A 27,536-nucleotide genomic window follows, 5' to 3' on the forward strand; every position below is an offset into this window, starting at 1 on the left:
GCTCAGAGAAACAAGTCCAAAAAGCACTGGATATCTAGCCCAAAGAACTTTCCCTCCAGATCATGTTATCTTAAGATTCTGTTTTCTTTTTTTTAATGTTTATCCATTTTTGAGAAAGAGAGAGAGTGAGCGAGCACGAGCAGGGAAGGGGCAGAGACAGAGGGAAGACACAGAATCTGAAACAGGCTCCAGGCTCCGAGCTGTCAGCACAGAGCCCAGTGAGGAGCTTGACCCCACAAGCCGTGAGATCATGACCTGAGCTGAAGTCAGACGCTTCACCGACTGAGCCACCCAGGTGTCCCTGGGTTTGTTTTCAAGCCAAACAATACCTAATGCTAAACTCTATGAAAAAGAGCAAAGGATCTGGGATCAAGACAATCAAATTCAACTAAGACTTTCCGGCTCTTGCATCTGTTATCTATAAAATGACCTTGGGAAGCAGGTATGAACAGGGATACGCTAAGGCTAATGAAGATGTTTTTGTTGTTCCTCAGTGACCAAAATTACTAGGAAATATAGAAAATTATGAAGGAAAATGAGACAACAGCTTTTTTTTAAAAGGGTCAAAATTTGAGTGTAGGAGTAATTTCGAAGGAAATCATGAGAAATGTCTAGTAAGAAAAATGTTTCCATTACGTAGCCATCTGATTAGCTGCTTTCAAAATGACAGCTGGCCACATGACAGCATTTACACACGTGCACAGGCTCCGGTGGGACCCCAGGATGCCATTCTCTAGGGCAGACTGTCTCACTGCGGGGTAATCTTTATTTCACGAAGCTGGGAGGAATCAACTGAGAACATGGAAACAGAGTCAGAAAGACTGTTGTTATAAATGTACCAAAGTTCTAGATTTCAAATTCAGATTTAATTATCCAATAGAAGTCATTCTGCTTGATTAATTCTACTTAATGGATTAAATAATTAAAACACCAAAAAATTACGCCATGAAGTATTTCTATGCCAGCGCCTCGATCTGGGGTAAGGGACGAGCAGAGGGAAGGTCCAGAGTAGCAAGTCTTTCATTGGTGGATTCTACCTACCAAGTACAAGTTTAACATTTATTTCCCAATACCATTCTTATTGATGTTATACATGGCTTTAAGTTTTAAAAAAGAATAATGAGAATTTTTTACATGGGGAAAAATAAACCACGGGACTTAAGCAACTTCACTTTGGATAGTGTACAGAGATCGAACTGTATTTCATACCATACCACACAATAGACCATGGGAATACTATTGGTAAACGGAGGGAACAGCCATTTTATTTTACTTGTTACTTTTTAAAAGTGTTTTTATTTATTTTTGAGAGAGAGAGAGACAGACAGACAGGCAGGGTACTAGCGGGGGAGGCCAGAGAGAGAGGGAGACACAGGCTCCAGACTCTGAGCTGTCAGCACAGGGACCGATGTGGGGCTCGAGCTCACAAACTGTGAGCTCATGACCTAAGCCCAAGTAGGGCGCTTAACTGACTGAGCCACCCAGGCGCCCCAGGAAAAGCCACTTTAAAAAACTAAACAGGGGCGCCTGGGTGGCGCAGTCGGTTGAGCGTCCGACTTCAGCCAGGTCACGATCTCGCGGTCCGTGAGTTCGAGTCCCGCGTCAGGCTCTGGGCTGATGGCTCAGAGCCTGGAGCCTGTTTCCGATTCTGTGCCTCCCTCTCTCTCTGCCCCTCCCCCGTTCATGCTCTCTCTCTGTCCCAAAAATAAATAAAAACGTTGAAAAAAAAAAAATTTTACAAACTAAACAGAAACTCCAATTCGGGCTTCATCTGAGCCAACGAGTGCTGGACGTCGCCGAAGGCAGCATTTCTCAGAAGGAGCATCTTTGACTGCCTATGCCACAGGAAGAGGTCTTCTAATGGAGGCAGTCTCTGTGACTGCTTCCTAAACACAGACAGCCCGCCCATCCTGCAGATTAACTTCCAGTTTAACGGCCTGGTGAGAATGTGCGTGGCGGCTCCACTACTTAGTGCGACGGCTTCCACGCCGGCCGCGGAGAGAAACGGCCCTGAAAGTAGCAGGTCATCTCTTGTCCCCTCAAACCACGGCACCTCCAAACCAGCGAGCACACAGGGAGGCCTCCTCCTGCTCGGGACCCGGAGAAGGCGCCTACTCTGCTCAGTCGGACCTGGGACTCTGTCGTGCACTGAGCCTTCGCACTGGTGACGGTTGGCACGGTCGCCTTGTCAATGGTCTGCGCCTGTACTTGATGAGTTTCTCCTGGATCCATTGATTAGCTCATGTACTTTGAGACATGCCACGGCTTGATCAGCATCCCTTTGCGAGCCCCTGTTTCCTCACCATGTAAAGTCGGATGAGATGGTCCTTGGGGTCCTTCAGCTCAAACACAAATCTGAGAAAGCAAACCTTCTTAGAGTCACCGACCATTGCTTGTTGGACTCCCTACGCCCTGCATTCTTTAACACGTATGTATTCCTTGGGCAATCAGAAAGAAAAGACTTTTTTCTTTTTGAAAGAAAGCCTTCTCTTCCTGTTTGGTGTAATGGACTCGGGACAGCCTTTGTTGCCCGTTCCGGGGCTGTACAAAGAAACCGCACAGATGTGGCTCCTGAGACTGGCCCAGGGCAGACAGGTGTACAAAAGGCTGTGGTTCAGGTGCTCTCCTCGGGGTGGTCCAGTTCGTACATGAGACACAGCAAGACAAAGTGAGGCCTGTAGGACACACTGAATTCTCGAGGCCCAGTCCAAAGAAAGGAATATAAAATAATAAAAATACTATTTTTAATTTATTTTTATTTTTTAAACATTTTATTTATTTATTTTTTAAGTTTATTTATTTGAGAGAGCACAAGTGTGTGTCAGCCAGGGGAGGGTCAGAGAGAGGGAAAGAGAATCCTAAGCAGGTTCCACACTGTCAACGCAAAGCCCAATGTAAAGCTCGAACTCACAAACCGTGAGGTCATGACCTGAGCCAAAGTCAGACACTTAATTGACTGAGCTACCCAGGCCCCCATAAAGATTTTATTTTTAAGTATTCTCTACACCTACCATGGTGCTTGAAATTACAACCTTGACATCAAGAGTTGCGTGCTCCACGGACTGAGCCAGCCAGGCATCCCAAATATCTATTTTTTTTTTAATATTTATCAATTGGGGCACCTGGGTGGCTCGCCAGTTGGGCGTCAGACTTTGGCTTGGGTCACGATATCGTGGTTCATGGGTTTGAGCCCCACGTCGGGCTCTGTACTGACAGCTCAGAGCCTGGAGCCTGCTTCGGATTCTTTGTCTTCCTCTCTCTGCCCCTCCCCCACTTATACTCTGTCTCTCTGTCTCTCTCTCTCAAAAATGAATAAACGTTTAAAAAAATTTTTTTTTAAAAAATGTGCTCTGTCTCTCTCACTCTCAAAAATAAATAAAACATTAATAGGTATACACACACACACACACACACACACATATATATATGTATACCTATTAATTGTAGATCAGGATCTTGTGGTCTGTGAATTTGAGCCCTGCATCGGGCTCTGTGCTGACAGCTCGGAGCCTGGAGCCTGCTTTGGATTCTGTGTCTCCCTCTCTCTCTGCCCCTTCCCCACTTATACTCTGTCTCTTTCTCTCTCTCTCTCTCTCAAAACTGAATAAACGTTTACAAAAATTTTTTTTAAATCTATTAACTGTATGCTGAGATGACAATATTTTAGATATACTGGTTTAGACAAAGTCTGTTAAAAACTGATTCCACCTGGGGGCATGTGGGTGGGTCAGTTGGTTGAGCATCTGATTCTTGATTTTGGCTTGGGTCATGATCCTAGGGCTGTGGGATTGAGTCCCGCATCGGGCTCCGTGCTGTGTACAGCTTGCTTAAGATTCTCAATCTCTCTCTCTCTTTCTCTCTCCCTCTGCCCCTCCCCTGCTCACACATGTACTCTCTTGCTGTCTCTTAAAAAAAAATTTTTTTTTTAAATCAAAAAAAAATTGATTCCACCTGTTTCTTTTTTAAAAATTTGAGAGTGACAGTGAGAGAAAGAGAGAGAGAGAGAGAGAGAGAGGCAGAGAGGGATAAAGAGAATCCCAAGCAGGCTCCATGCCACCAGTGCAGTGCAAGCCCAACACGGGGCTTGACCCCATGAACCCTGAGATCACAACCTCAGCCAAGATCGAGAGTAGGACGCTTAACTGACTGAGCCACCCAGGGGCCCCTTTGCCTGTTTTTTCTAACACTTTCATTTTTCAACTTTATTTTTAAGTAATCTCCATGCCCAATGTGGGTCCTGAACTCAGGACCCCAAGATCAAGAGTCTCACACTCCACCAACTAAGCCAGCCAGGAGCCCCTCTTTTCACACTTTCAAACCCCATGTGTGGCTCCCACAGACATGCTGTCCCCCGGGGGGCTGCCTGAGGCTCACGACATAACTGGCTCCACAAGACTGGAAGAGACGCAACATGAGCTCTCAGGCTATTTGTTTTGCCTGAAACCAGAGGTCTCTCTCCTGCAACACACAAACTTTCTGCACCTGCTGTGAACAGGTCTGAATCCACTACGAACAACATTTTCTACTTAAACAATTTATAGCTGTTAGAAACACAAAGTTCTGATTTCTCTACTCTGGAGGGTAGAGGTAGACAGACATATTAAACAAGTCTGATCAGAGCAAACAATTAAAAACACCAAACCTCCCTCATTTTTACTGAACTATGTATCTGATCTTTTAAATGTTAAGATTTAAAATCTGAATTTGAAAGCTACTTTGTTTCCTCTTGGCTGTAACTTAAAAAACTCCATTATCTTTTCTCAAGCTTAAGAAAAAAGTTGGCTCCAATGATGATGATTTCTTTCTCCAACTGCCACCCAGCTTTCTGAACATACAGCTGGTCATCTGAAAGGAGCCAGGCTCCAATCTCATCGTGGACTCTGAAAAACAATTTGTTGCTCAGACACACACTGAAAACGAAAACGATGCTGTGGGACTAGCTAGGCCTTGAGGAGCCCCTGCCTCAAGCGGACATGGATCTGCTTCACCGTCTTGCGGACAGGTTTTCCGGGGTCCACCCTCCTTGTCTCAGGCCTTCTTATCAACAGTCTGAGAACAGGAGCAAGGACTGGCATTGAATGTTCCTCCAGAAAATGTTCATTAAAAACACGGTCTCACAAAACCGGAGGAGAGCAGAACTGATGCCTTCAGACCCTCCTAGTCCTGCCTTTCCAAAGGGCAAGGGCTCTGATGTGGGACAGCACACGCCAGTGACAGGCTGGCGTTCACACCTTAAGAGTCGGGGAGCTCCTTGCTGTACAGGGCAGGTGAACGATGTGTGGTGTTTTCATCTTCAGCTAGATGCACCTGCTCTCACGTAACAGCCTATGAAAACTTGTCGACGCCCAGGTCCACGCCGGCACTCTTCTCCAGCACACCTCTGGCACACCGGAGACACTTGCCATTGTTGTTGTTAATACCCTTATTTTTAAACCAGTTTCTTGTCCTCGACTAAACAGTCAGGGAGGGAAGGAAGGGAAGGAGGGAGGGAAGCAGACACCACACTCTACACAGTGACCAAGAGAATGTCATGAAGCAAATTCCCAAGGTTAAGAAAAAATATACAGAAGCGATGTTCATAAATTGAAAACATTTTTGGTATATTCAAATAATGATATACTAGAAAACAAAACCCTGAAAGCCATGTGCCAGGCCAAATATCTGACTCTGTAATTAGCCCATCCTGGGCCAGCGAAAATTCAGTTTCAATCCAAAACACTCAGCAGCCATTCTGAAACCCACCTTTCCCCAAACAGGTAACATCTGACCTGAAATCCAAATGATTTACAAAATAAACTAAACACACGTGTAGCAACATACCCTAATTTGGTTTTTAAGCTGCTCGGCCTCCTGCCGTAACTGGTCAAGTTCACTCATTTTCAGGTCCTAGTGCTCTTTAATGCCACTTCAAGGAATCTGAGATCTGAAACAGAAATGCAAGCATAAAAAAATTAATAAACAGTGGTTGAGGAACTTAATGAAGCAGACGAGAAAAGGAACCAAATTTGAGAGCTAAGATTTTATTATAGATCAGAGCACTTTTCTTCAGCATTCATCAAAACTTATAAAATGCCACCAAGGGCTGGATTAATAAATTATAATTACTACTATTCACCAGCTCTGTACCTCAACATCATGTCAATGATCTTGAACCCATGACCCTCCTTCCCCCCAACGATGTCAGAATGCCCACACAGCAATTCTAAGAAGACTCAATATGGCATCCAGCAGGCCCCTGCTTCAGGGACATCTTGCTCTCCCACCAACACGGGTCCTGGGATCCCAGTAAACTCAGAAGCAGTACCTCAGTCCTTACAGGTCCACGAGCAGCCATGCCACCCACCCTTAACCCCGCTCCACCCCAGTCTTACTAGACACCATTCCTTAAATCAGAGTCCAAACAAAATCATCCCGTTAAAGCAGAGACTTATTTTCCCAAGGGAATGTCATAATTGGGGGTTGCATTTCCGACCAAGAACATGACTCAGTCAGTCATAATTATGACCAATGTATCCCCATGCTGAGGATATATCAACATCTCTTAACAATTGGCTCCCCCGTGCAAACGTGGCTTATCCAGGGGCCTCAACGTCCTCTGCAAACACACACAGGAGATTTTATGCAAAAGTCACAGAGTTAATATTATAATCACCAGATACTTAATTAACAATGGTTATTTATTTTCTTGAGACTGAAACATATCTGGGGGAAATTGTCTGGGGGACCCAGGAAGCATGTTTGTTAGAGTTCCTAGTCTAGATAAACTTCCCTATTCTGCACACACGCACTCAGAATAAATTGACGTGGTTTCCATTACAGAAACTCCATGTATACTTACTGATGAAAACAAAAATATCTTTCCCAAGAAGAAGTAGCTTTAAAAAGCGTGTGTGGGTTCTTAGTTCCTGCTCTCAACCGTGCCATCTATTCACAGCTACAGAACAGGCCAGGCAGAGGACAGAGGGGCGGGCAGGGTGCACGCTGGACCTCCAGAAAGCAATTTCGTGTCACCAGCACTGACCTGCAGTGAAAGTCCGCAGAACCATCAGGAAAGGCCTTACAGGGACAGGACAGGAGGTAAAGGCACCTCGGGAAGGTGATACACAGTGACACGGCTTCAGAAATATTTCTGACCAAAATAGTTGTTTCTAAAGGCATTACTTGAAGTGGGTGCTGGAAGCATGTGGAAAGCTTCCAAGAACACCTCGAGCCTCCCTGATCAAAGGGAGCACCGGGGAGGCTACACTGCAGGCACTTTAGCCTGTGGCACACAGGCTGATGCTCACTCCAGCCCTCACCTACAAACTCTTTCGGACTGCAAGCTGTGAACATTAACGTATGTGACAGTAAGAGCACCAAGAACATACGAGAGAATTTTCACAAGAGGAAGCTGGGATACTGTGTCCTCTGAGCTTGTAAACTGCCCTGGTTCTTCCTGCCCAGGACGTCCTGCCACCACTCACGTGCACACACGTATGTACATGTGATCATATCACATCTCCTACACGATTACGCAGAGTTGGGAGTAGCTGGATTCCAGCAACATCACCCCCCCTCTATGTTAGAGAACTGTTCTTAGTCTATAAAGAAGTCACTTTATTCCATCCTTCTAAGAACTGTGAAGAAAAATAAGTTAATGGTTTTCATGATGTGAACTGACTTGTTAGTTTTAGTCAACACATGTAACTTCTTATTTAAACACTAAAATATTGAGCCAATTTTTTTTTTTTTTTTAATTTTTTTAATGTTTATTCGTTTTTTGAGAGAGAGAGAGAGCATGAGCAGGAGAGGGGCAGAGAGAGAGAGGGAGACACAGAATCCGAAGCAGCTCCAGGCTCCGAGCTGTCAGCACAGACCCCAACACAGCGCGAACTGTGAGATAATGACCTGAGCTGAAGTCAGACGCTTCACTGACTGAGCTACCCAGGTACCCCTTTAATGTCTATTTTTGAGAGAGAGAGAGAGAGAGAGAGACATAAGCCTCCAGGCTCTGAGCTGTCAGCACAGAGCTGGATGCGAGGCTCCAACCCATGAACTGTGAGATCATGACCTGAGCCGAAGCTGGACGCTCAACCTACTGAGCCACCCAGGCGCCCCATCTTAGATGTTCTTTTTAAATATATTATAGAATTATATACGTGGTAAAACCTAGTTGTATTGCTTTAAACCAGAGAAATGAATTAACTGAAAACCTACGTGTCTTAAAAATGAGAAGATCCATTTAACTCAGTTACCCCACAAGATTTTAGAAGCAATAATACCAATACTTGTTGATTTGAACCTTTAGTCACAAGCAAAGAGAACAAAACCAGATCTATTTCTCTTTCATCAGTAAATAGCATAAATTATTAATACTGCCTTTTAATTACAGATCCCTCTACAAGCAGTGCCCACATTTGAGTCTCAACAAAGAGACTCAAAACCCACATTTGTTCATTTTTAAGAAAAGAGGTATTCCTACTGCTACTAGAACTAAAATAAGTGTCCTGTGAGACCTATTTTACATGATTGGCCTGGAGAGAAAGAGAAACCTGTGGTTAGACATTAAAAAAAATTTTTTTTTTAATTACATTCTCCATTCTCCACCTCAAAGATGTTATCTTCTGAAATCAAATCTGGAAAAGGAGTTTTTTATACATGGATGGACTTTCACTGATGAAGGGGCACTCAGGGTCTCCAGCATACTGGCCTTCCTGTCACTAGGTGGGCCCTGTCCAGGACCACCTTGATGAGATGTACATGTGCATCCACAGAAGGATGGCCCCCTTCGCTAGAAGCTAATGGACACCGACCCTGCACCATAGGCGGAAAACCAGCCAGTCCGTGCTCACCCGAAGAGAAAGTGGCATCCCACGGACATCGAGGACGGAGCGCGCGCACTCAAATACACAGCGGGACTGAGAGGAAACAAAAAACTTTCTTATTCCTATCAACTAAAAGTTCACCTGAATGCTCTTCTATGAGGATAAAGTAAATGAAATAAACAAGGTACAGAATAGTGTATAAATGATGATGCTTTTCTTTTTGTGTATTTAAAAAGAAGAAACATCTTTTTTAAATAAAAGGTTAACAAGTTATCTGGGCTCTGAAACCAAGAAGCATACATTTTTTTTTTTGTCCATACTTTTCAGTTTTCAAAATAAGACTAGTTAATGTCAACTTTTTACTGGGAGAACTATTACGTATCACTAAGAATAGTACGATGGTACAAACATCTGGGAAAATGCTTGTCGTATATTAAATCAAAACAAATTTGTGTGTAATAATTTTAGCTATTTTAGAAGAATCAAAATATATTTTAGTTAGAGAAAGACATTTAAAAAGACTAATAGCATTTTCATTAGAATTATTGGTTATGTTTTCCTCTTCATCTTCCAAATATTGATAATGCAGTTTATATTAGTTTTGCTAATTTAAAAACTGTACATTTTAAGTGTTACTTACATGGGATCACTTTGCTTTTCTCTTCACTACCCTTGGCTCCCCAGTGGCTTCTGGAAGCCCCACCATCAGGTTCCGCGGCCGGGGCTCAGTCTCGCCTTCCCCTCAAAGTCACTGCTAAGCTCTGGCTGTGCTGACTCAGTGCCTTCCCTAGTCTAATCCGCTAAGACAGGACCTGCTGAGAATCTCACATCTGTTCTTTATGACCCACATCTGCCATTAGCTTTTATTTAGAACTTCTGAAGATACTTTTCATAGAAATTTAAATAACTTAAAAGCAAGTATATGATCTGCCCTAATTTAGATTGTATCCAACATCTTTGTAAGTCAAAGCATTAACCCAAATTTTTTATTCAAATATTTCACATTTGCAACATAACGTGCTTCAGGTAGCTCCCCCTCACTTCGTGATAAAGGCAGCATCATTTCCCTCTCCTCAAGACCCCAGTGAAGTACGGGAAGGAACTTCAATGGTGCCCCCAGCACCCTACAGTTACTAACAATGACATTCATACTGCCAGTCTGTTAATGGCAAAATGGGGTGATGGTATAAAAATGATTCCAAATTTAGGGGGCACCTGGTGGCTCAGTTGGTTAAGCGTCTGACTCTTGACCTCAGCTCAGGTCTTGACCTCAAGGTCATGAGTTCAGGCCCCGTGGTGGGCTCCGTACTGGGTGTGAAGCCTGTTAAAGAAAAAATGATTCCGAGTTTTGGTTCTGCCACATACCAGGAACATGACATCAAGTCACTTTGTACTCTGGCCCGTCTGCTACAGAATGGGAATCCTGTCACCTACACCACAGAGCTGAAATGAAAATTAAGTAAGGCAGCTGGAAAGTGCTCTGTAAGCTTTTCAGCGATTAGACCGTGAAGTCCACCTTTCAACAGAGCACACACGCGGTCTCGCGGCCAAAAGGAGGGCAACCCAAGACATGAGCTGCTGGCACCGCCTTGGGCCCACGGTGCGGCACTGAACCGAATGGCAGGAGCACCTATTAACCTTCGGAATAAAACTGACAGCTATTTTACCACCAAAAGACAAGTTTATTCAGGAACAGCAGAGAACTGCAGTCCCGGACAGGCAAGCTACAGCCTAAAACCATAGGCAAGTCCAACAAATAAAGGAAAGGGATGTTATGTTATGGAAGGAGGAAGGAAAGAAGGAAGGAAGGAAGGAAGGAAGGAAGGAAGGAAGGAAGGAAGGAAGGAAGGGAGGGAGGGAGGGAGGGAGGGAGGAAGGAAGGGAGGAAGGGAGGAAGGAAGGGAGGGAGGGAGGGAGGGAGGAAGGGAGGGAGGGAGGGAGGAAGGGAGGGAGGGAGGGAGGAAGGAAGGGAGGAAGGGGAAGTTGGGAGGGTTGTTCTGAATGAAAGCCCACTGGAGAGAAGCAGGGGTTCCGGGGGACGAGGTTTCTCACTGGCTGAGGGGCAGGGGCGGTGGACTTCCCGTAGGAGCCGCAGCGCACGTCTTTTCCAACTGGGGCCTGTACCTGACATCGTGTGGCACCGGCTCTATCAGCCTCCCCTTCCAGTATCCCCAGTGGACTTTAGTGAAGTTTCCCTTAATTTTCACACAACTCTCAAACTTCAGAAACCAAAACGAGCGCCGCTGCGCATCCAGCGTCACACGGGGTGGCGGTTCGTTCTAATTAGCTCAGCCACGGAAGTGCCCTCCCTCATCTCCAAGACAATGAAGCATTTTGAGAGACAGGGATTTACACCAGGAATTTAAACCCATGTCTTCAGTTTTTCTATTGTTCTGTCATTCCCAAATCCAAGTTAATCTCCAAAACTGTAAGTGTGCAAATCCAAAGGGCGACAGAAAAAACGCAAACCCTCCCCGCCTCACGTACCACCCGAACACCACGAGCCACACCGGGCAGGCCGCCGCCGCCACGATGGGTCACTGTGGCTGTAGCAGGCGCCCCGGGACGTACACTGTGGACACTGCATCCAACACGACCCACCCACAGCCCGTCATCTGAAGTACATGCTAACGTAGTAAAGACTTGAATGACGTGTCTGAAGTTTGCTTTAAAACAAGGAGGAAAACAGGCAAAGACGTACATAAGCAAGACCGGCTGTGAGGTGGTAACTGCTCTAGTCTGGTGACAAAGTTCTTGTACTATTAACTTTTGGATGCATTTCGATTTTCCATTAAATGGTTTTTAAAAATGTTAGAGACTTCTTAGAGAAAATCAAGAAAATCTGAACATGGCCCGGGGGTTTGGTGACGTCTGAGAGTTGCTGTTCTTTTGTTTGGGTCACAATGGGAGTAAAACCCTCAAAGGTTAGAAATACTTCCTACTTCTGGTGAAATGATGTGATCTTGGGATTTGCTTTAATTTTTTTTTAAGTTCTTGGGACACCTGGGTGGCTCAGTTGGTTAAGTGTCCAACTTTGGGTCAGCCATGATCTGCTGCTTCGGATTCTGTGTCTCCCTTTTTCTCTCTGCCTCTCCCCCGCTCCTGCTCTGTCTCTGTCTCTCTCTCAAAAGTAGATAAAAATTAAAAAAATCTTTTTAATAAAAAGATGAAATAATTTTTTATTCTTTTTTTAATGTTTATTTTTGAGAGAAGCTTATATATCCATGTTTGAAAAGTGATAAAAAGGGCACCTGCGTGGCTAGTCGGTTAAGCGTCTGACTCTTGGTTTTGGCTCAGGTCATGACCTCATGTTTCATGAGTTCGAGCCCTCGCCCGGCTCCACAGCTGGTAGCACGGAGCCCACTTGGGATTCTTTCTCTCTCCCCCCCCCCCTCTCTCTGTCCCTCTCTCACTCCCACTGTCTCTGTCTCTCTCAAAATAGGGGGCACCTGGGTGACTCAGTCAGTTCAGTGTCCCAACTTCGAGTCAGGTCATGATCTTACAGTTCACGGGTTCAAGCCCCACGTCGGGCTCTCTGCTGCCAGCACAGAGCCCACTTCGGATCCTCTGTCGTCCTCTCCTCTCTTCCCCTCCCCCACTCACACACGTGTGCGCACACGCGCGCGCACTCTCAAAAATAAACAAAAAAAACTTTAAGAAAGTAAGTGATAAAAACTTCATTGTTTTGATGACAATTACCACCCAATCGGCTTCTATGAAGTAGCAAATATCAGAACATTCAATGAAATAAAAAGTGAACTGTAACTAGTCTTTATACGGGTAAGCAAATGGTAACGAAGACGAACACAGGAAATGTAATCACACGACAGCCTCATTTGGCTCTGTGTTAACGATCCGGCAGACTTTTACATGTTATTTGAAAAGGGATGATGTGTGTGTGCCACTCTGCTAGGATACAGTGTGTTTAAATAATCTGCCCTCAGCATCTCCCTGGTCCCCTCAGATTTTCCTGCTCTTAACTTTCTGACGCAGATCATAAACAGCCCCACTTAGTTAAGTGGCTTACTGTCAGATAATGCACCCGCAAGAGACTTCTACTTTGCACGTTTTGCATTTATGGGTGATGCGGTGTAATTTTCTCAGTTTACTGGTAAACGCCATTTAAGGTGCATCCCCTAAAGCACTAGGAGAAGGTAAAAATTTAATCATCTTCAGTAGAAATAAATTCATACAACAAGCATGCTAGTTCTGTGAACAGAAAAGTAAGACCCAAGAAACAATCTCTATAGAAAGCGAACACACCTAGTAGCCCTACAAATGGTCTGACTACCCTGAGGTCCCCAACCGACATTCTAGAAGGCAGACGAGGAGCCTCACTGACTTCTGTTGACCACTTTTTAAAAATGAAGGTTCTTAATGCTTTTCAAATGACAAAACCTACACAGGCATTTCATAGAGTCACTGATAGCCAAATGCCACTCACACTCAAAGTGCATTTGTGGGAACCTAACATGTCCTTCCAGAAGTCTGTGCTCAACCCCGACATCAGTGCAGTGGAAAAGCCTGCTGCCCCGTGAATGGCCGCAACGCCACTCTGGCACTCACCTCCCTGATTTCCCAGCTCTCTACCAGTGCTCCAGCAAGGGGTCGGAACAGGCCCACGTACACCAAAAAGGATACACTATCTGACAAAAGTTAACTATGAGCCTCACAACAACAGGAAAGCAATGCAACATGGACAGACTGTAAAGCACACAGTTTGTCTAATGACAAAAAGTAAGACTTTTTATCAAAAAAAATAATAATATGGGGCGCCTGGGTGGCTCAGTCGGTTGAGTGTCCGACTTTGGCTCAGGTCACGATCTCGCAGTTCGTGCGTTCCAGCCCCGTGTCGGGCTCTGCGCTGACAGCTCAGAGCCTGGAGCCTGCTTCAGATTCTGTGTCTCCCTCTCTCTCTCTCTGCCCCTCCTCTGCTCACACTCTGTCTCTCTCTCTCTCAAAAATAAATAAACATAAAAAAATAATAATAATCACTTTTGTAAACCTCACGGAGACGTGCCTGATTGAGAAGGCAGCCGGATCAACCATTACGGATTCCAAGGGTTATTTATTTACTTAAACCCCTTCTTCAGAAAGCACTATTTCTACCTCCATGCATCAGTTACTTCCAGGCCGCCGTGCAGTGCCACATTTAAAAATTACCAGAGGGGTCCCTGGGGGACTCAGTCGGTTGGGCATCCAGCTCTTGCTTTTGGCTTAGGTCATGATCTCACGGATCACGGATTCGAGCCCCGCGTCAGGCTCTGCGCAGAAAGCTCAGAGCCTGCTTGGTACTCTCTCTCTCTCCTCTCTCTCTGTTCCTCCCCTGCTCTTGCATGCACACGCTCTCTCAAAATAAACATTAAAAAATATACAAAAAATAAAATAAATTTTTACTCCAAACAATTTATACTTCAGAACATATTAAAATTAAATCTGATAAGATGTATGTCGCTGAAAACTTCTTTAAAAAATTTCAGGGGCGCCTGGGTGGCTCAGTTAGTAAGTGTCCAACTTCAGCTCAGGTCACGATCTCACGGCTTGCGGGTTCGAGCCCCGCATTGGGCTCTGCTGACAACTCAGAGCCTAGAGCCTGCTTTGGATTCTGTGTCTCCCTCTCTCTACCCCTCCCTCACTCATGCTCTTTCTCTGTCTCTCAAAAATAAACATTAAAAAAAAAAAAATTTTTTTTTTTATTTCAAATATAGTTGACCCTTGAACAACAGGGGTTTGAACTGCACGGGTCTCCTTGCACATGGATCGGTTTTGATAAATACAGTACAGTACCATAAGTGTATTTTCTCTTCCTTGTGATTTTCTTACTGATGTTCTCTTTTCTCTTATTTATTTTATCCTAAGAATACAGCATATGACATATGTACAAAATACATCCTAATAGACTTATTCTAAGCTTCTGGGCAACAGCAGTCTCTTCATAGTGAAGTGTTTGGGAAGTTAAAAGCTATTATGACGATTTGCAACTGCCCGAGGTGGGGCAAGGTTGGCGCCCCTAACCCCCATGTCACTTGCGGGTCAACTGTATCCTGTGATTGCACTAAATCATTTCTTTTTAAGCGAGAACACTTATCGTGCGACGTCTCCTTGAAATCCTTAAGAGGAACCAGGGGCTGAGACAGCTGCCCTTGTGGGTCGAGGTGCTGCCCCTCCCAGGATCCAGACCTGGATCTGCAGCACCCCATTTCTAGGTGCCTCATTCACCTGGTCCTGACGGGTGTTTCATCTTTCAGCCTTGATGCTCCGGTGCAAGTTCCCTTCTGCTTGGCAGGGTAGCCGCGTTTGCCACAGGTTGACTTCTGAAGGTGGTGGCACTGCCTGTGCATCTTATTGTTACACTTCCCAAATGACAGCGTCCCCTTCACCACCTCGCTTCTGCAGCCGAGACCAAAGAGGCCGAGAGAGAAGGCATTTCTGCTATCTATACTAAATAATTTAAAAAAAAGTTTTAATGTTTATTTATTTTTGAGAAAGAGAGAGAGAGACACACACACACACACACACACACACACACACACACACACACACACACACAAAGTGTGAGTGAGGGAGGGGCAGAGAGAGACAGAGACACAAAATCCGAAGCAGGCTGCAGGCTCTGAGCTGTCAGCACAAAGCCCCACGCAGGGCTTGAACTCACAAACTGTGAAATCATGACCTGAGCGGAAGTCAGAGGCTCAATCGACTGAGGTCCCCAGGCGCCCCTATACTAAGTAATTTTAAATTCAGACTTATTTAAACTATGCGTGCTATTCTGTGCCTGTTTAGGAAAATTCTTGAACTAGACAAGAACCTGAAACTCAGCCCACCTCATATTTCTAGCTGACAGAGCACCAAACTGAACCTGGAAGACACCCCTGGGGACCTTACAGCCCGTGACAGGGCCCCGGGGAGCCGAGCCCAGCCCCTCCTCTGTGGCGCTGCCTCTTGTCGGAAGGGGCCTCAGAGAAGCGGAGACCGCCCGCGCCCAGTTCCAGCCTCGGCGTCTCACACGGCACTTGCCCCTGAGTCCGGGAAGCCGAAGGGACGAAGACACGCAGACGGCGGCTTGTCTCTGACCAGGACGAGGGGTGCCCTTCTTCTCTGCCGCTCCTCACCAGATGTCCCTCATCTGGTGGCAGCTCTTCCTCCAGAGCCTCTTCCAGAGTCAGACGCGTGTGTGTGCGAGCTGGTCCATGGGCATTCTGTCCACCTGTGCCCGGCTTGCCCTTATGCTTCCTTCCGAGGCCATCGGATTCTTCCCTCCCACCTGAAGGCAGTGGCCAAGGGGTGTCCACGATTTGAAACGCAGGCCATGGGAGTGGAAACACAGACGACTAGGATGCAGAACCACCTTCTAGGTGACAGCGGTGAAAGACAGTCTGACCGATACCCCAGGGAGCTGGTGTCTTATGCTTGGTGAGCAGAACCGTCCTAAGCCGTCTTCTCACGGCAGACTGTAGATTCAGACGGTCGGTAGCTCTGCATCTCCCCATAAAGCTGCAGAGACCAGAAGCACGACTCGCACCGCCAACACTACTCCTTGCTTCTGAATGTGTCTTCGTTTCCACCAGACGGCTCTGCTTCTTCGACAGCAGATCATTCCGGCTGCAAGGGGAACAGGTGCAGCCTGCTCACTCTGATTGGGTGTGATGTCCAGCTGGAGAGCAAAAAACCTGAATTCTTGAATCAGCAGCACTCCTGGCCTCACTCTACACACACCTTATTCATTCACTCACATCTGTTTATTAAGCATCTGCCACAGACAGAGGACACTGTGGTGAAAAGACAAACTCCCTGTCTTCCGGCACCAGAGTCTAAAAGAGTGACAGTCAAACGTCCTTCTGTGGACCTAGGTCTCCAGGATGTTACCGCTTGGATTCCTAACCACTTCAGAAGTAAAGAGGGATTTATGATCTACTCCCAGGTCACAGCTGTGACTCAGGAGCACATGCTGTGTCCTCACAATCTTGGGAAGAGGTCCTACCAACTGTCCACATGGGAAACAAGAGAAATAGAGGGAGTCACAAATGGCAAGACCACAATTCGGACTCAGGTACCTCTGGAACTAACCATGCCAGGCACTATAAGCAATCTGTGACTGGCTGGGTGCGGTCACAGGACCATAAAAAGACGTTTCACTTCTCGGTCACCTGCACCCACATATCACTCCACCAGGGCAAGCTGACAATGATGCAACAGAAGTTAACACGTCAGGCCGCCTTCTGACCCGGGAAGCGCAGAGACCTTTCTCCTTCCTGTTGCAAGTGCTGCATTGGGGGCAAGAGATCTTGGTTTCTCCATTTCTAGAGGAAGCATCTTAAAATTGCTTTCCAGCTAGGTCAGGAGAAGCCACTCATTAGGAGTAAGAGTTTCTGGGTCTCCCATCCCCTCCAGCCCCCATGCTCACAGGCTCCTATGTCTCTTGTCCAATTGGCTTGCTGTCTAACAGAGACACAACGTGAACCACTTTCAGAAGTTTCTGTTTTCTGGTACACATAGGGAAAAAATAAAAAGAAACAGGTTACCATTAATTTTAATAATGTATTTATTTAACCCAATATATCAAAAATGTTATCTCAATACGTAATCAATAGAGAAAATTACAAATGGATATTCTACATTTGTGTGTCATGCTAAGCTTCTACAATCCAATGTGTGGTTTACGTTCCGATTTGGCCCAGCCTCACTCACAATGCCCGAGTCACACGTGGCCGGCGGTACGACTGCCACAGTGGCCGGCACAGCTCTGAGTTCATCCTCATCTCTTCGTTCACAAGGAAGAGACTCAATGGGGGGTGCGGGGTGGAATTCACTTTATCATGTTGCTAAAAGAGCAGGAACCAGGCTCTCCCTGCATAAAGCCAATCCTAGTCCTCCCAATCAGAAACAGAGAGAGGCGTGGTCCCCATCCGTCCCTACCACCCTGCCTCCTGTCCCCACATCACTTCCCTTTCATCCCCTGACAAACCAGTCACCCACCCAGCAGATGACAGCAATCAGAGGAACAGTGGGGACTGTGGTGGGGACCGTAAAGTACTTCAGGGATGGCAGCTCAGGCAACGTCATGGAAAGACCAGGATGAGCCAGTGCTGGAGATCAGGTATGAGTTACCCTCATTGAGGGCACCTCTCCCTCTGGAGTCACAGGAAATGGCCAGTGAGCCTTTCTCCTGAATCTTATGTCTGGTGGAACCCACCTGTGCCATCATGTTCTCCCTCCGCATCTCGTCTTGTTAGCCTAGGTCATCTTTTTTGCTTCCAGTGTCGAGCACAGAACCTAGCACAAACTATGTGATCAAAAATTGTTCAATAGGGGCGCCTGGGTGGCCCAGTCAGTTAAGTATCTTCGGCTCAGGTCATGATCTCACAGTTCCTGCATTCCAGCCTCTCGTCAGGCTCTGTGCTGACAGCTCAGAGCCTGAAGCCTGCTTCGGATTCTGTGTCTCCCTCTCTCTCTGCCCCTCCCCTACTTGCACTCTTTGTCTCTCTCAAAAATAAATAAACATTGGGGCGCCTGGGTGGCTCGGTCGGTTAAGCGTCCGACCGGCTCAGGTCATGATCTCATGGTCCGTGAGTTCGAGCCCCGCGTCAGGCTCTGTGCTGACAGCTCAGAGCCTGGAGCCTGTTTCAGATTCTGTGTTTCCCTCTCTCTCTGCTCCTCCCCTGTTCATGCTCTGTCTCTCTCTGTCTCAAAAATAAATAAACGTTAAAAAAAAAATTTTTTTTAGGGGCGCCTGGGTGGCGCAGTCGGTTAAGCGTCCGACTTCAGCCAGGTCACGATCTCGCGGTCCGCGAGTTCGAGCCCCGCGTCGGGCTCTGGGCTGATGGCTCAGAGCCTGGAGCCTGTTTCCGATTCTGTGTCTCCCTCTCTCTCTGCCCCTCCCCCGTTCATGCTCTGTCTCTCTCTGTCCCAAAAATAAATAAACGTTGAAAAAAAAAATTTTTTTTTAAATAAATAAATAAATAAATAAACATTAAAAACAAAAACAAAACCAAAAACAACTATTCAATAAACCCAGCCCCTGCAAACCTGTTGAGGCCAAACAGGAAGTCCCACCTTTATTTCAGAGCCAGAACTCATATGTGATTAACGTGGTCTAAGAAACAAATGGCACACATCCAGAAGGAAGGTCTAGCAGGGAAGGTGGTGGGAGCTGGAAATCAATCACACGCACCATGGAGGGAACAACTTCATGACCTCAAGCACCTGTGAGGGGCTCTCACTCCCAAGTTCCCTGCTGTGCCATTTACACTCCCTGCAAACTATGAGGGACACCCCTGGGTTTCCCGGCAGAAACAGTTTTTATTGGCCTCGTGTGCACATCCAGCCTACCTGAGCAGGACCGCCAGCTGGAGGCAGTGTGGTGGCCACGTGCTTCGGGCTTACTCACCCGGGGTCCCATTCTGACCCTCTCATCACCAGGTAGCCTCCACTAAGCTCCTAACCTCTCTCTGACTCTGCTTTTTGGTCCAAAAATGGAGACAGTAATGGTATCCACACCTCACTTGCTATGAGGAGCCCATGAGAACCCACACAAGGCCCTTAAAACCTGAGTGAACTATAGTAAACACTCACTAAATTGAACTTGTAAAAGTAGTACTAAGATTTTTTAGCCTGAAATGATTTAAGAGACAGCAAATTACCTCCTCCTTCACCCACCAGACTTCCTCCCCAGAGTCAGTAGAGTAGGCCCCATTGCAGAAACCAAGAACACATCAACAGTGGCGACCGTGAAACACAAGGGTTCACCAGGTAGAGGTCAGACCTGCTCACACCGCTTTCTAATTGTTCATTTAGTATTTAAAACATAATTGATCTTCACTGAAGTGTAGGTCACACGACACATATGCACAACTTGACATCTGACACACGCACAACACAGCTCAGATAACGAACACCCCCACCGTGTGCAGGCGTCCCCCTGTGCCCCGCTGGGATGCTGCCCCACCCCAAGTGACCACTCATCTGCTTTCTGTCACGACACATCAGCAGCATACACTACACTTCCAGGAGCGTATACCCATGGAGTCACAGAGTATGTACTTTCTCGTGGTCTGGCTCCACTCACTCGGCGCTGCCGAGACTCACCCGTGTTGCTGCCTGCGCGAGTCTTTATGTGCACACCTGCTTTCGCTGGTCTCGGGTGCACACCGAGGAGTGGGGCATACATGGTAGGCATATGCTTAACACCAGGAAACTGCCAAACTGTTTTCAAAGTGCTGGCACCATTTCCTCTCCCACCGGCAGCGCCCACAAGCCCCGCTCCCGCACGCACTTCTCGGCACTCGGTGGGATCACCTGTTGGTCCATCTAGTAGGACAGTGGTGTCTCCTTACAGATCTAATTTCCATCCCCTGATAACTAATGATCTTGGCCATCTTTTCAAATGCTCATCGGCTGTCCCTACATGCTCTTTGGTGGAGCGTCCGTTCAAATCACTCGCGTCCTTCATACTGAATGTTGAGAGCTCTTTACTTGTCATCTAAGGCATGTCACACGCTAATGCTTTCTGCCAGCCTGTGGCTGGTCTTTTCCTTCTCTTAATAGTGTCTTGGAAGGAGCAGAAGCTTTTAATTTTGACGAAGTCTAACTTATAAATGTTCTCTCTTATGGATTAACTTTGATGTCATAATTAAGAAACCTGTGCCAAAACCGAAGTCTTCACAACCTTCTATGTCCTCTTTTTAGGGTTAATATTTAGAGTCTATGATTCACTCTGACTTAATTTTTGTCTATGGTGTCAAGTTAACCCTCTGCACAGGGACAACCAATCGTTCAAGCAACGAATTCATTCAATTTAGCTCTGCTTTTTAATTTAAAATTCTCTTAACTTATCCTGAGTTGCAAGAATTTCACAAGGAACTCTGTACCCTCAACCAGATTCACTGACCCCTGACTCTGTGACACTCTCACTGCGTACACACTTACAGGGATTTTTCTCTGAATCATGTGGCTTCACCTCTATCTGAACCATCTGCTGGTATTTGAACCAACATTTGATTTGGAAAAAGGGCTCTCTTGCTTTCTAATTAAAAAAGCTGGAGAGATTCTGCTCTTGTCCAGAACGTGAACGACCATCTCTGGGGCCTTAACTCTTCCTTCTGAACACTGGATGGAGCCTTTCAAAGAAACATGTTTCTCAGGAACAATTTGTTCTGAAAACCAACTATAGGCTTAAAAAGAGGTGGGCAAAACTATACAAAAATTAAATTATTAAAATAAGAAATCCTGAAAAAATTTAAACATTGTGCTTTAAAAACTGACAAGGATCAATCACTTCAACATTACCTTAATTCAGAAGTGCTTCTGGTCTGGTGTCCAATGCATGAAAAATTGTCTGCAACAGACAAAGAAAAGGCTATATATGCACTGCGTTCAGGTGGAGAGGAGCAACATTCCATACATTTGAAGGAGCATATAAATGCAGCCCTTCTCCATCACCATTTCTTGCCCCAAACCATTTCACTTGGTGCTTTACACTAACTTAGTATTTGGCTTTTCAATGTGCAAAAGAACTCTGATCTCAATTTCTTTCTCTTTCTTTCTTCTTTTTTTGAGAGAGAGAGAGAGAGAGAGAGAGAGAGAGAGAGAGAGGGGGGGGGAGGAAGTGGGAGCAGGGGAGAGGGGCAGAAGGAGGGAGGAGAGAATCCTAAGCAGGCTTCACATTCAGCGTGGAACCCAATGAGGGGCTCATTCCCAAGACCCTGAGATATGACCAGAGCCAAAATCAAGAGTCAGACGCTCAACTGACGGAGCCACCCAGGTGCCCTCGATCTCATTATCTTAAAAAAAAAAAAAATGTTTTAATGTTATTTATTTTTGAGAAAGAGAGACAGAGCATGAGTGGGGGAGGGGCAGAAAGAGAAGGAGACACAGAATCCGAAGCGGGCTCCAGGCTCTGAGCAGTCAGCACAGAGCCCAACGCAGGGCTCGACATCACAAACCCCAAGATCATGACCTGAGCCTAAGTCAGACGCTTAACCGACTGAGCTACCCAGGTGTCCCTCGATTTCTTTAAAAAAAAAAAAACTTAGAAATGCCTCATGGAAAATACTCTGAATCCAACTGAACAATACACGGGGAAGACCTACTTAGAATCCAGTTACTAGAAAAATTACATTATGGTAAAAACAATCACTGCAATTCAAGAAGCTTCTAAAGTCCTGTCACCCAGACTTGGCCATTTGACATGTAAAGGACCTCATCTGCCTCTCAAAGAAGGCATGACTGCTTCCAAGTGTGACTGGTCCACAGGGGTGTGTGTGCAACCCGCCAGCTCCGCACCACTCCTGCGGCAGCAGGGCCCCAGCTCTGGCATCTGGAAGAATCCCCGACTCTCTTCCTCTCTCTGTACTGCAGCCAGAACCGAAGTACACTTAATTCTAGATTTCTTCTGAAATCTCTGCTTGTTCTTTCTCAGAAACTAAATTTGAAAACATTTATTTATTTATTCATTTAAAAAAATTTTTTTTTCTTCAACGTTTTATTATTCTTTGGGACAGAGAGAGACAGAGCATGAACGGGGGAGGGGCAGAGAGAGAGGGAGACACAGAATCGGAAACAGGCTCCAGGCTCTGAGCCATCAGCCCAGAGCCCGACGCGGGGCTCGAACTCACGGACCGCGAGATCGTGACCTGGCCGAAGTCGGACGCTCAACCGACTGCGCCACCCAGGTGCCCCTAAATTTGAAAACATTTAAATAGGCTTTTGTGATCTCTCCAAATTATGTGAAAAGACCAATTCTGGATGATTCACAGATTACCACCTACCTGCCTGTTGACGGACTCACTACCTTGTGCAGCTACAAACCCCCAGGCACACATCTAGTCTGGAGGTCAGGAGAGGTAGTAACAAAATGAAATGTCCCCCAGTTGAACTGTGAATTCTAAAACACTTACTTCACAAAATACTTTTATTTGGGAATTACATTGCATAAGTTGTAATGAAGCACAAGCTTTCCTGTCAATACAAGTTAAGTGTGGAAAGAAAACCGTACGGAGTTTCCTCAAAAGGTTGAACACAGGTTCGCCATGTGATGCAGCACGGCTGCTCCTAGGCATGGAGCCCCAAACAACCGAAAACAGGTGCTCAACGCATGTCCACACACTACACTGCAGCACTATTCACAATGGTCAAAGGTGCTAACAGCCCAAATGTCCGTCAATGAATAAGTGGATAAACAAAATGTGGCACAGCCAACAATGGAATATTCTCCAGCCACGAAGAAGAGTGCAGCACTGACACATGCTACAAGTGTGGACGGTCCCCGAAAGCATTATGCTGTGTGGAGAAAGCACACACAAATGATCACAAAGTATATGGTTCCATTTACGTGAAATAGAAAATATTCTGCTTCTAGGAAAGAGACAGACCCACAGAGACAGAATGCAGTGGTTGCGAGGGGTGCTCTCTGTGTACATGGATGTGCGAATGAATACTGCTCAAAAGATACAGGGCTCCCTTTGGGAAGATGAAAATGTTCTGGAACTAGATAGACGTGATGGCTGCACAATACAGGAAGTGTGCTAAATGCCACTAAATCGTTCACGTTAAACTGGTTCCCTTAACGTATCACAAATTTTATTTCAAAAAAGAGGGTGTGTATTGGGGGGGGGGGAGGAAATGTGCCATTAAAGGTACTTAAAAGAACAACCAAACCAGTAGGTGTGGAGGTGGAAGAGGAAGCTGAAGAAAATCAGTGAACAGGTGGCCAACTGGCCTTCACAAACCCAAAGAGGGGAGCTCTCGGGAGGGCACACCTGCTGTGTCAGTGACCTACCGAGTCTATAAGCAGGCAGTGGCAAATTCCAGCAGGACTGGTTAGATTGGGTCATTCTCAGGGGAGGGGGCTGTACTGCCCACTGTGGGATATTCAACAGCACCTCCTTCCCCAATGTGACAACCAAAACTAACTCGGGACGCCACTAGGTGTCCCTGGGGAGAATATGGGCTCAGGTGAGAGCTCTACCTTCAGACTGGTTGTCACAATTAATCCCAGTCTCCAAATACAAATCCTCTGAGGTACTTTCCACATCAAGAGACAAATAGGAAAAAATTAAAATGGAAAAATGTATCACAGTTTGCTCTGATTCAAACACCTAGACTGCCGTGGCTCAAGGCATGAAAGCAAACTCCCTATTCCTTTTCTTTGGAAGAAGAAAACGGGGAGCCACGCCCCCATAAGTATTTCTCTAGCCAGCCTGCAGTTCCTATGGGCACAGTCACGGTGGGAGAAAGGGTGTGGACACCAGAATCAAACCGCCTCAGCCTGGATTCACACGTACAGCTGTCTGGATTTGTTTCTGGCTAAAAATAAGACCCAGGTGGGGCTCTTTTACTGACTATTCGGCGCAGAAGACAAGACCACTGTTCCAGACAGCAGCACACAGCCATGTGATCCTAAGCCAGGAGCATCACTCTTGTAGAAAATCAGGAAACTGGGGATTTAATGAGACCAAAGCCGAAGTCTCACGATGCTACGCTGCCTCCTGGAGGCAAAAGTAAGTGGAGAGGCAATGCGCATCCTTAGACTCCTAGGAGCTGGTAACACTGGATCCCTTCCAGCCAGCAGGTGTCTAGGGCCCACAAGCGGGGCGGGGGGCAGTGCCTGCCCAGACCTGAGAACGATGGTTCTCAGACAGGCGGAGAAGGGCCTCCCGGGTTACACCGAAGCCTGGCTACAAGGGAGGGGTGCTGCTATGAAGTGGAACTAAGGGGTGGCATGAGGACAGGCTGAAGTTTTCTCACATCTTTTTAGAAAGCAATCCATAATGGAAGTTGGAGGAAGATAAAGGAAGACATAGACAAAAATTCAAGAAAAAGGTTAACAGTTTATAAAGCCAATCCTAATCAAAATTTAAAATATGTAAAATTCAAGTGATAGATTTAACAAAGTAAATACAAATGTCTCAGCAATCTTATGAACAAATCAAACTTTTAAAAGTTTATTTACTTATTTTGAGACAGAGCACCAGCAGGGGAGGGGCAGAGAGAGAATCCCCAGCAGACTCCGAGCTGTCAGCGCAGAGCCCAATGCGAGGCTCCATCCCGCAAACCGTGAGATGGTGACCTGAGCCGAAATCAAGAGTTGGACGCTTAACCGACTGAGCCACCCAGGTGCCCCGTCAAACATTTTTAATAATTCGAATGAACAACTCCTTACCCACCCAACAACACTGCTTTGAGACCCCCTTCCCTTGGTGGAGGCAGCTCTGCTAGAAGGCAGGAGCCCTACTGTGCGACCCTCTGTCTCCTGTGGACAGGTCTACTGTGCAAGTCAGGTGCAAAGCTTCCAGACCATTCCCTCACAAAAGGACCAGACTGCTGGGCACTATACGCCCTCCTTTCCAGCACTGTCTCAGGCTGCCTCTGGCTACACCTCAAACACGAGTCTTTGAAGTCTACCTGAGTACCTTGGCTTTAAGTGATTGATGGGTCAAATCTCCTAAACGTCTATCTGTTCACTCAACAAATACATTTTAATACCTAGGATATAAGACAGTGTGCTGGATGCTGAGAACACAAGCCATCAAAACAGCTTAGCCTAGCTGCCCCCACATGGGTCTCCCAGGCCAGGGGACATTAGCCTATAATGTACGGGGGCGGGGGGGGGGCTCTACCAATACAAGTAAACTTAAGGGCTAGTTTCACTCAGGCCTGTGTGATCCACACAAAGTCCTAGAAATGCACACACAGGACACCCTGCACCACAGGTGAATGGCCAGGACAGGATTCCAAGGATCAGGGAGGAAAGAGCTCCTGTTCTGGGGGTCAGGGGGAAAGACATGGGCCATTGCGGAAAAGGCCACTTGACAGAAGAAAAAGGGGAGGGGTGGTAGCTCAGCCATTCTCAGCAACTGTGGGCATCATAGCTCACTTAGCTGAAATACCCAATAGCCAAGGTCATTATGATTCCCTGGTTGAAGAAGGTTAAAATCCTAGAGCAGATTTCTAAAGATGGAATTATCATGAGAGTGTGATGCTAAGTGAAATAAGCCATACAGAGAAAGACAGATACCATATGGTTTCACTCTTATGTGGATCCTAAGAAACTTAACAGAAACCCATGGGGGAAGGGAAGGAAAAAAAAAAAAAAAAAAAAGAGGTTAGAGTGGGAGAGAGCCAAAACATAAGAGACTGTTAAAAACTGAGAACAAACTGAGGGTTGATGGGGGGGTGGGAGGGAGGGGAGGGTGGGTGATGGGTATTGAGGAGGGCACCTTTTGGGATGAGCACTGGGTGTTGTATGGAAACCAATTTGACAATAAATTTCATATATTAAAAAAAAAAAAGATGGAATTATTATTTAAAAAAAAATTTTAATGTTCATTTTGGGGGGAGAGAGAGGGAGAGAGACATCACATGCAAGAGTGTGGGAGACAAAGAATCTGAAGCAGGTTCCAGGCTCTGAGCTGTCAGCAGAGCCGGATGAGGGGGCTCAAACTCGCCGGCCCTGAGATCATGACCTAAGCCAAAGTCGGACACTTAACCTACTTAGCCACCCAGGTGTCCTGTAAAGATGGGATTATTATGTCAAAGGTTATGTGTCTTTTGAAGCCTCCTGGAAAAAAATCAGCTGAGCCTACGGTTGACTCTACAGAGTTGTTAACTTAGCAATATTAAATATTACCTTGACATTGATATTGATATTAATATTTAATGATAAACTTTCCTATACATATATATTCTAATACATCACGAGGTTTTAAGGACCAAATACTAGTATTTACGAGTATTGTTATTTTCATATTTTTCAAAAGCTAAAAACTAAATCTTCTTGAGACATATCTAGAGGATTTCTTTACTGGCTGCATTAAAATTTCAAATGGAGCAAAGGTACATCTCCCGGGAATGATTTCTTTTATATCAACATAACCCTAAGACAGAAAGAACATTCAGGTGTACTGTCACCTGCAATCCTGACATCCCCAGACCAGAGCAGAACAGACCCAAGGACATTAATTAGTCCTTACCCTGTTAAGTGTGGGCAGTCATGTTTTATCATAGGCTTTAAGGTGTTTGATTACAAGCCCTACTGGAGGTAGTGTGCATCCGTGACATATACACCACTTTTTTTTCCTAAACCCTGAAAAAGGCGGGATTCCAGAACACATCCAGTCTTAAAGAGTTTGCATGAGGGACTGGAAAGGCTTGTAAGAAACAAAGTAAACTTCTCACTTCTGAATAATTCTCTAGTACAAGATGTTCTGGGGGTGCCTGGGTGGCTCAATCAGTTAAGTGTCCGAATCTTGATTTTGACTCAGGTCATGACCTCACAGTTCACAGGTTTGTCCCCGCATAGGCTCTGCACTGACAGAGCCTGCTTGGAATCCTCTCTCTCTCCATCTCTACCCCCCACCATTCATTCCCTCTCTCTCTCTCTCTCTCTCTCTCAAAATAAATAAACAAAAAGAGATGTTCTGAGCAAGAAGGTGAAATGATAATGTGAAAGAGTCCCCTTGCCAAATTTAGGAAGATCTGAGGGTAAAATGGAATATATCTCATTGAAAACACACACACACACACACACACACACACACACACACACACACACACACACAAATACTCAAAAAATAAACAAGAGGAAAGGTAGAGCTCTTCTTTATAAAGGAATGCAATGATGTATAAGGAATGACAGATCTAGAAAACTACTATTTTGGGGCCTTGAGAGTAGTAACACGTGCAAAGATCACCAATGGATGCTAAAATGTGTTGTTAGAAGACATTCGCAAGGTC

The 27,536-nt window shown here is 45.9% G+C and overlaps 1 protein-coding gene across 7 annotated transcripts in view; it reads right to left on the reverse strand.

The window, feature by feature from the left end:
• GNB1 (G protein subunit beta 1) overlaps nucleotides 1-27,536 on the reverse strand; it is a 90,443-nt gene that overhangs the window by 26,955 nt on the left and 35,952 nt on the right. For 5 of the 7 annotated variants that reach the window (XM_045475297.1, XM_045475300.1, XM_045475298.1 and 2 more), the window contains 2 exons: nucleotides 21,090-21,138; nucleotides 5,821-5,923 (listed from right to left, as the gene is read on the reverse strand). In XM_045475297.1, the coding sequence (XP_045331253.1) occupies nucleotides 5,821-5,877 (57 nt within the window). In that variant the 5' untranslated portion in view covers nucleotides 5,878-5,923; nucleotides 21,090-21,138. Of the gene's footprint in view, nucleotides 1-5,820; nucleotides 5,924-9,444; nucleotides 9,575-21,089; nucleotides 21,139-27,536 lie in introns of those variants that run through there. The other 2 variants (XM_045475303.1, XM_045475302.1) reach the window with 2 other exon arrangements.

This window comes from Leopardus geoffroyi, chromosome C1 (genome assembly GCF_018350155.1).
Source record: "Leopardus geoffroyi isolate Oge1 chromosome C1, O.geoffroyi_Oge1_pat1.0, whole genome shotgun sequence".
Lineage (NCBI taxonomy): Eukaryota > Metazoa > Chordata > Mammalia > Carnivora > Felidae > Leopardus > Leopardus geoffroyi.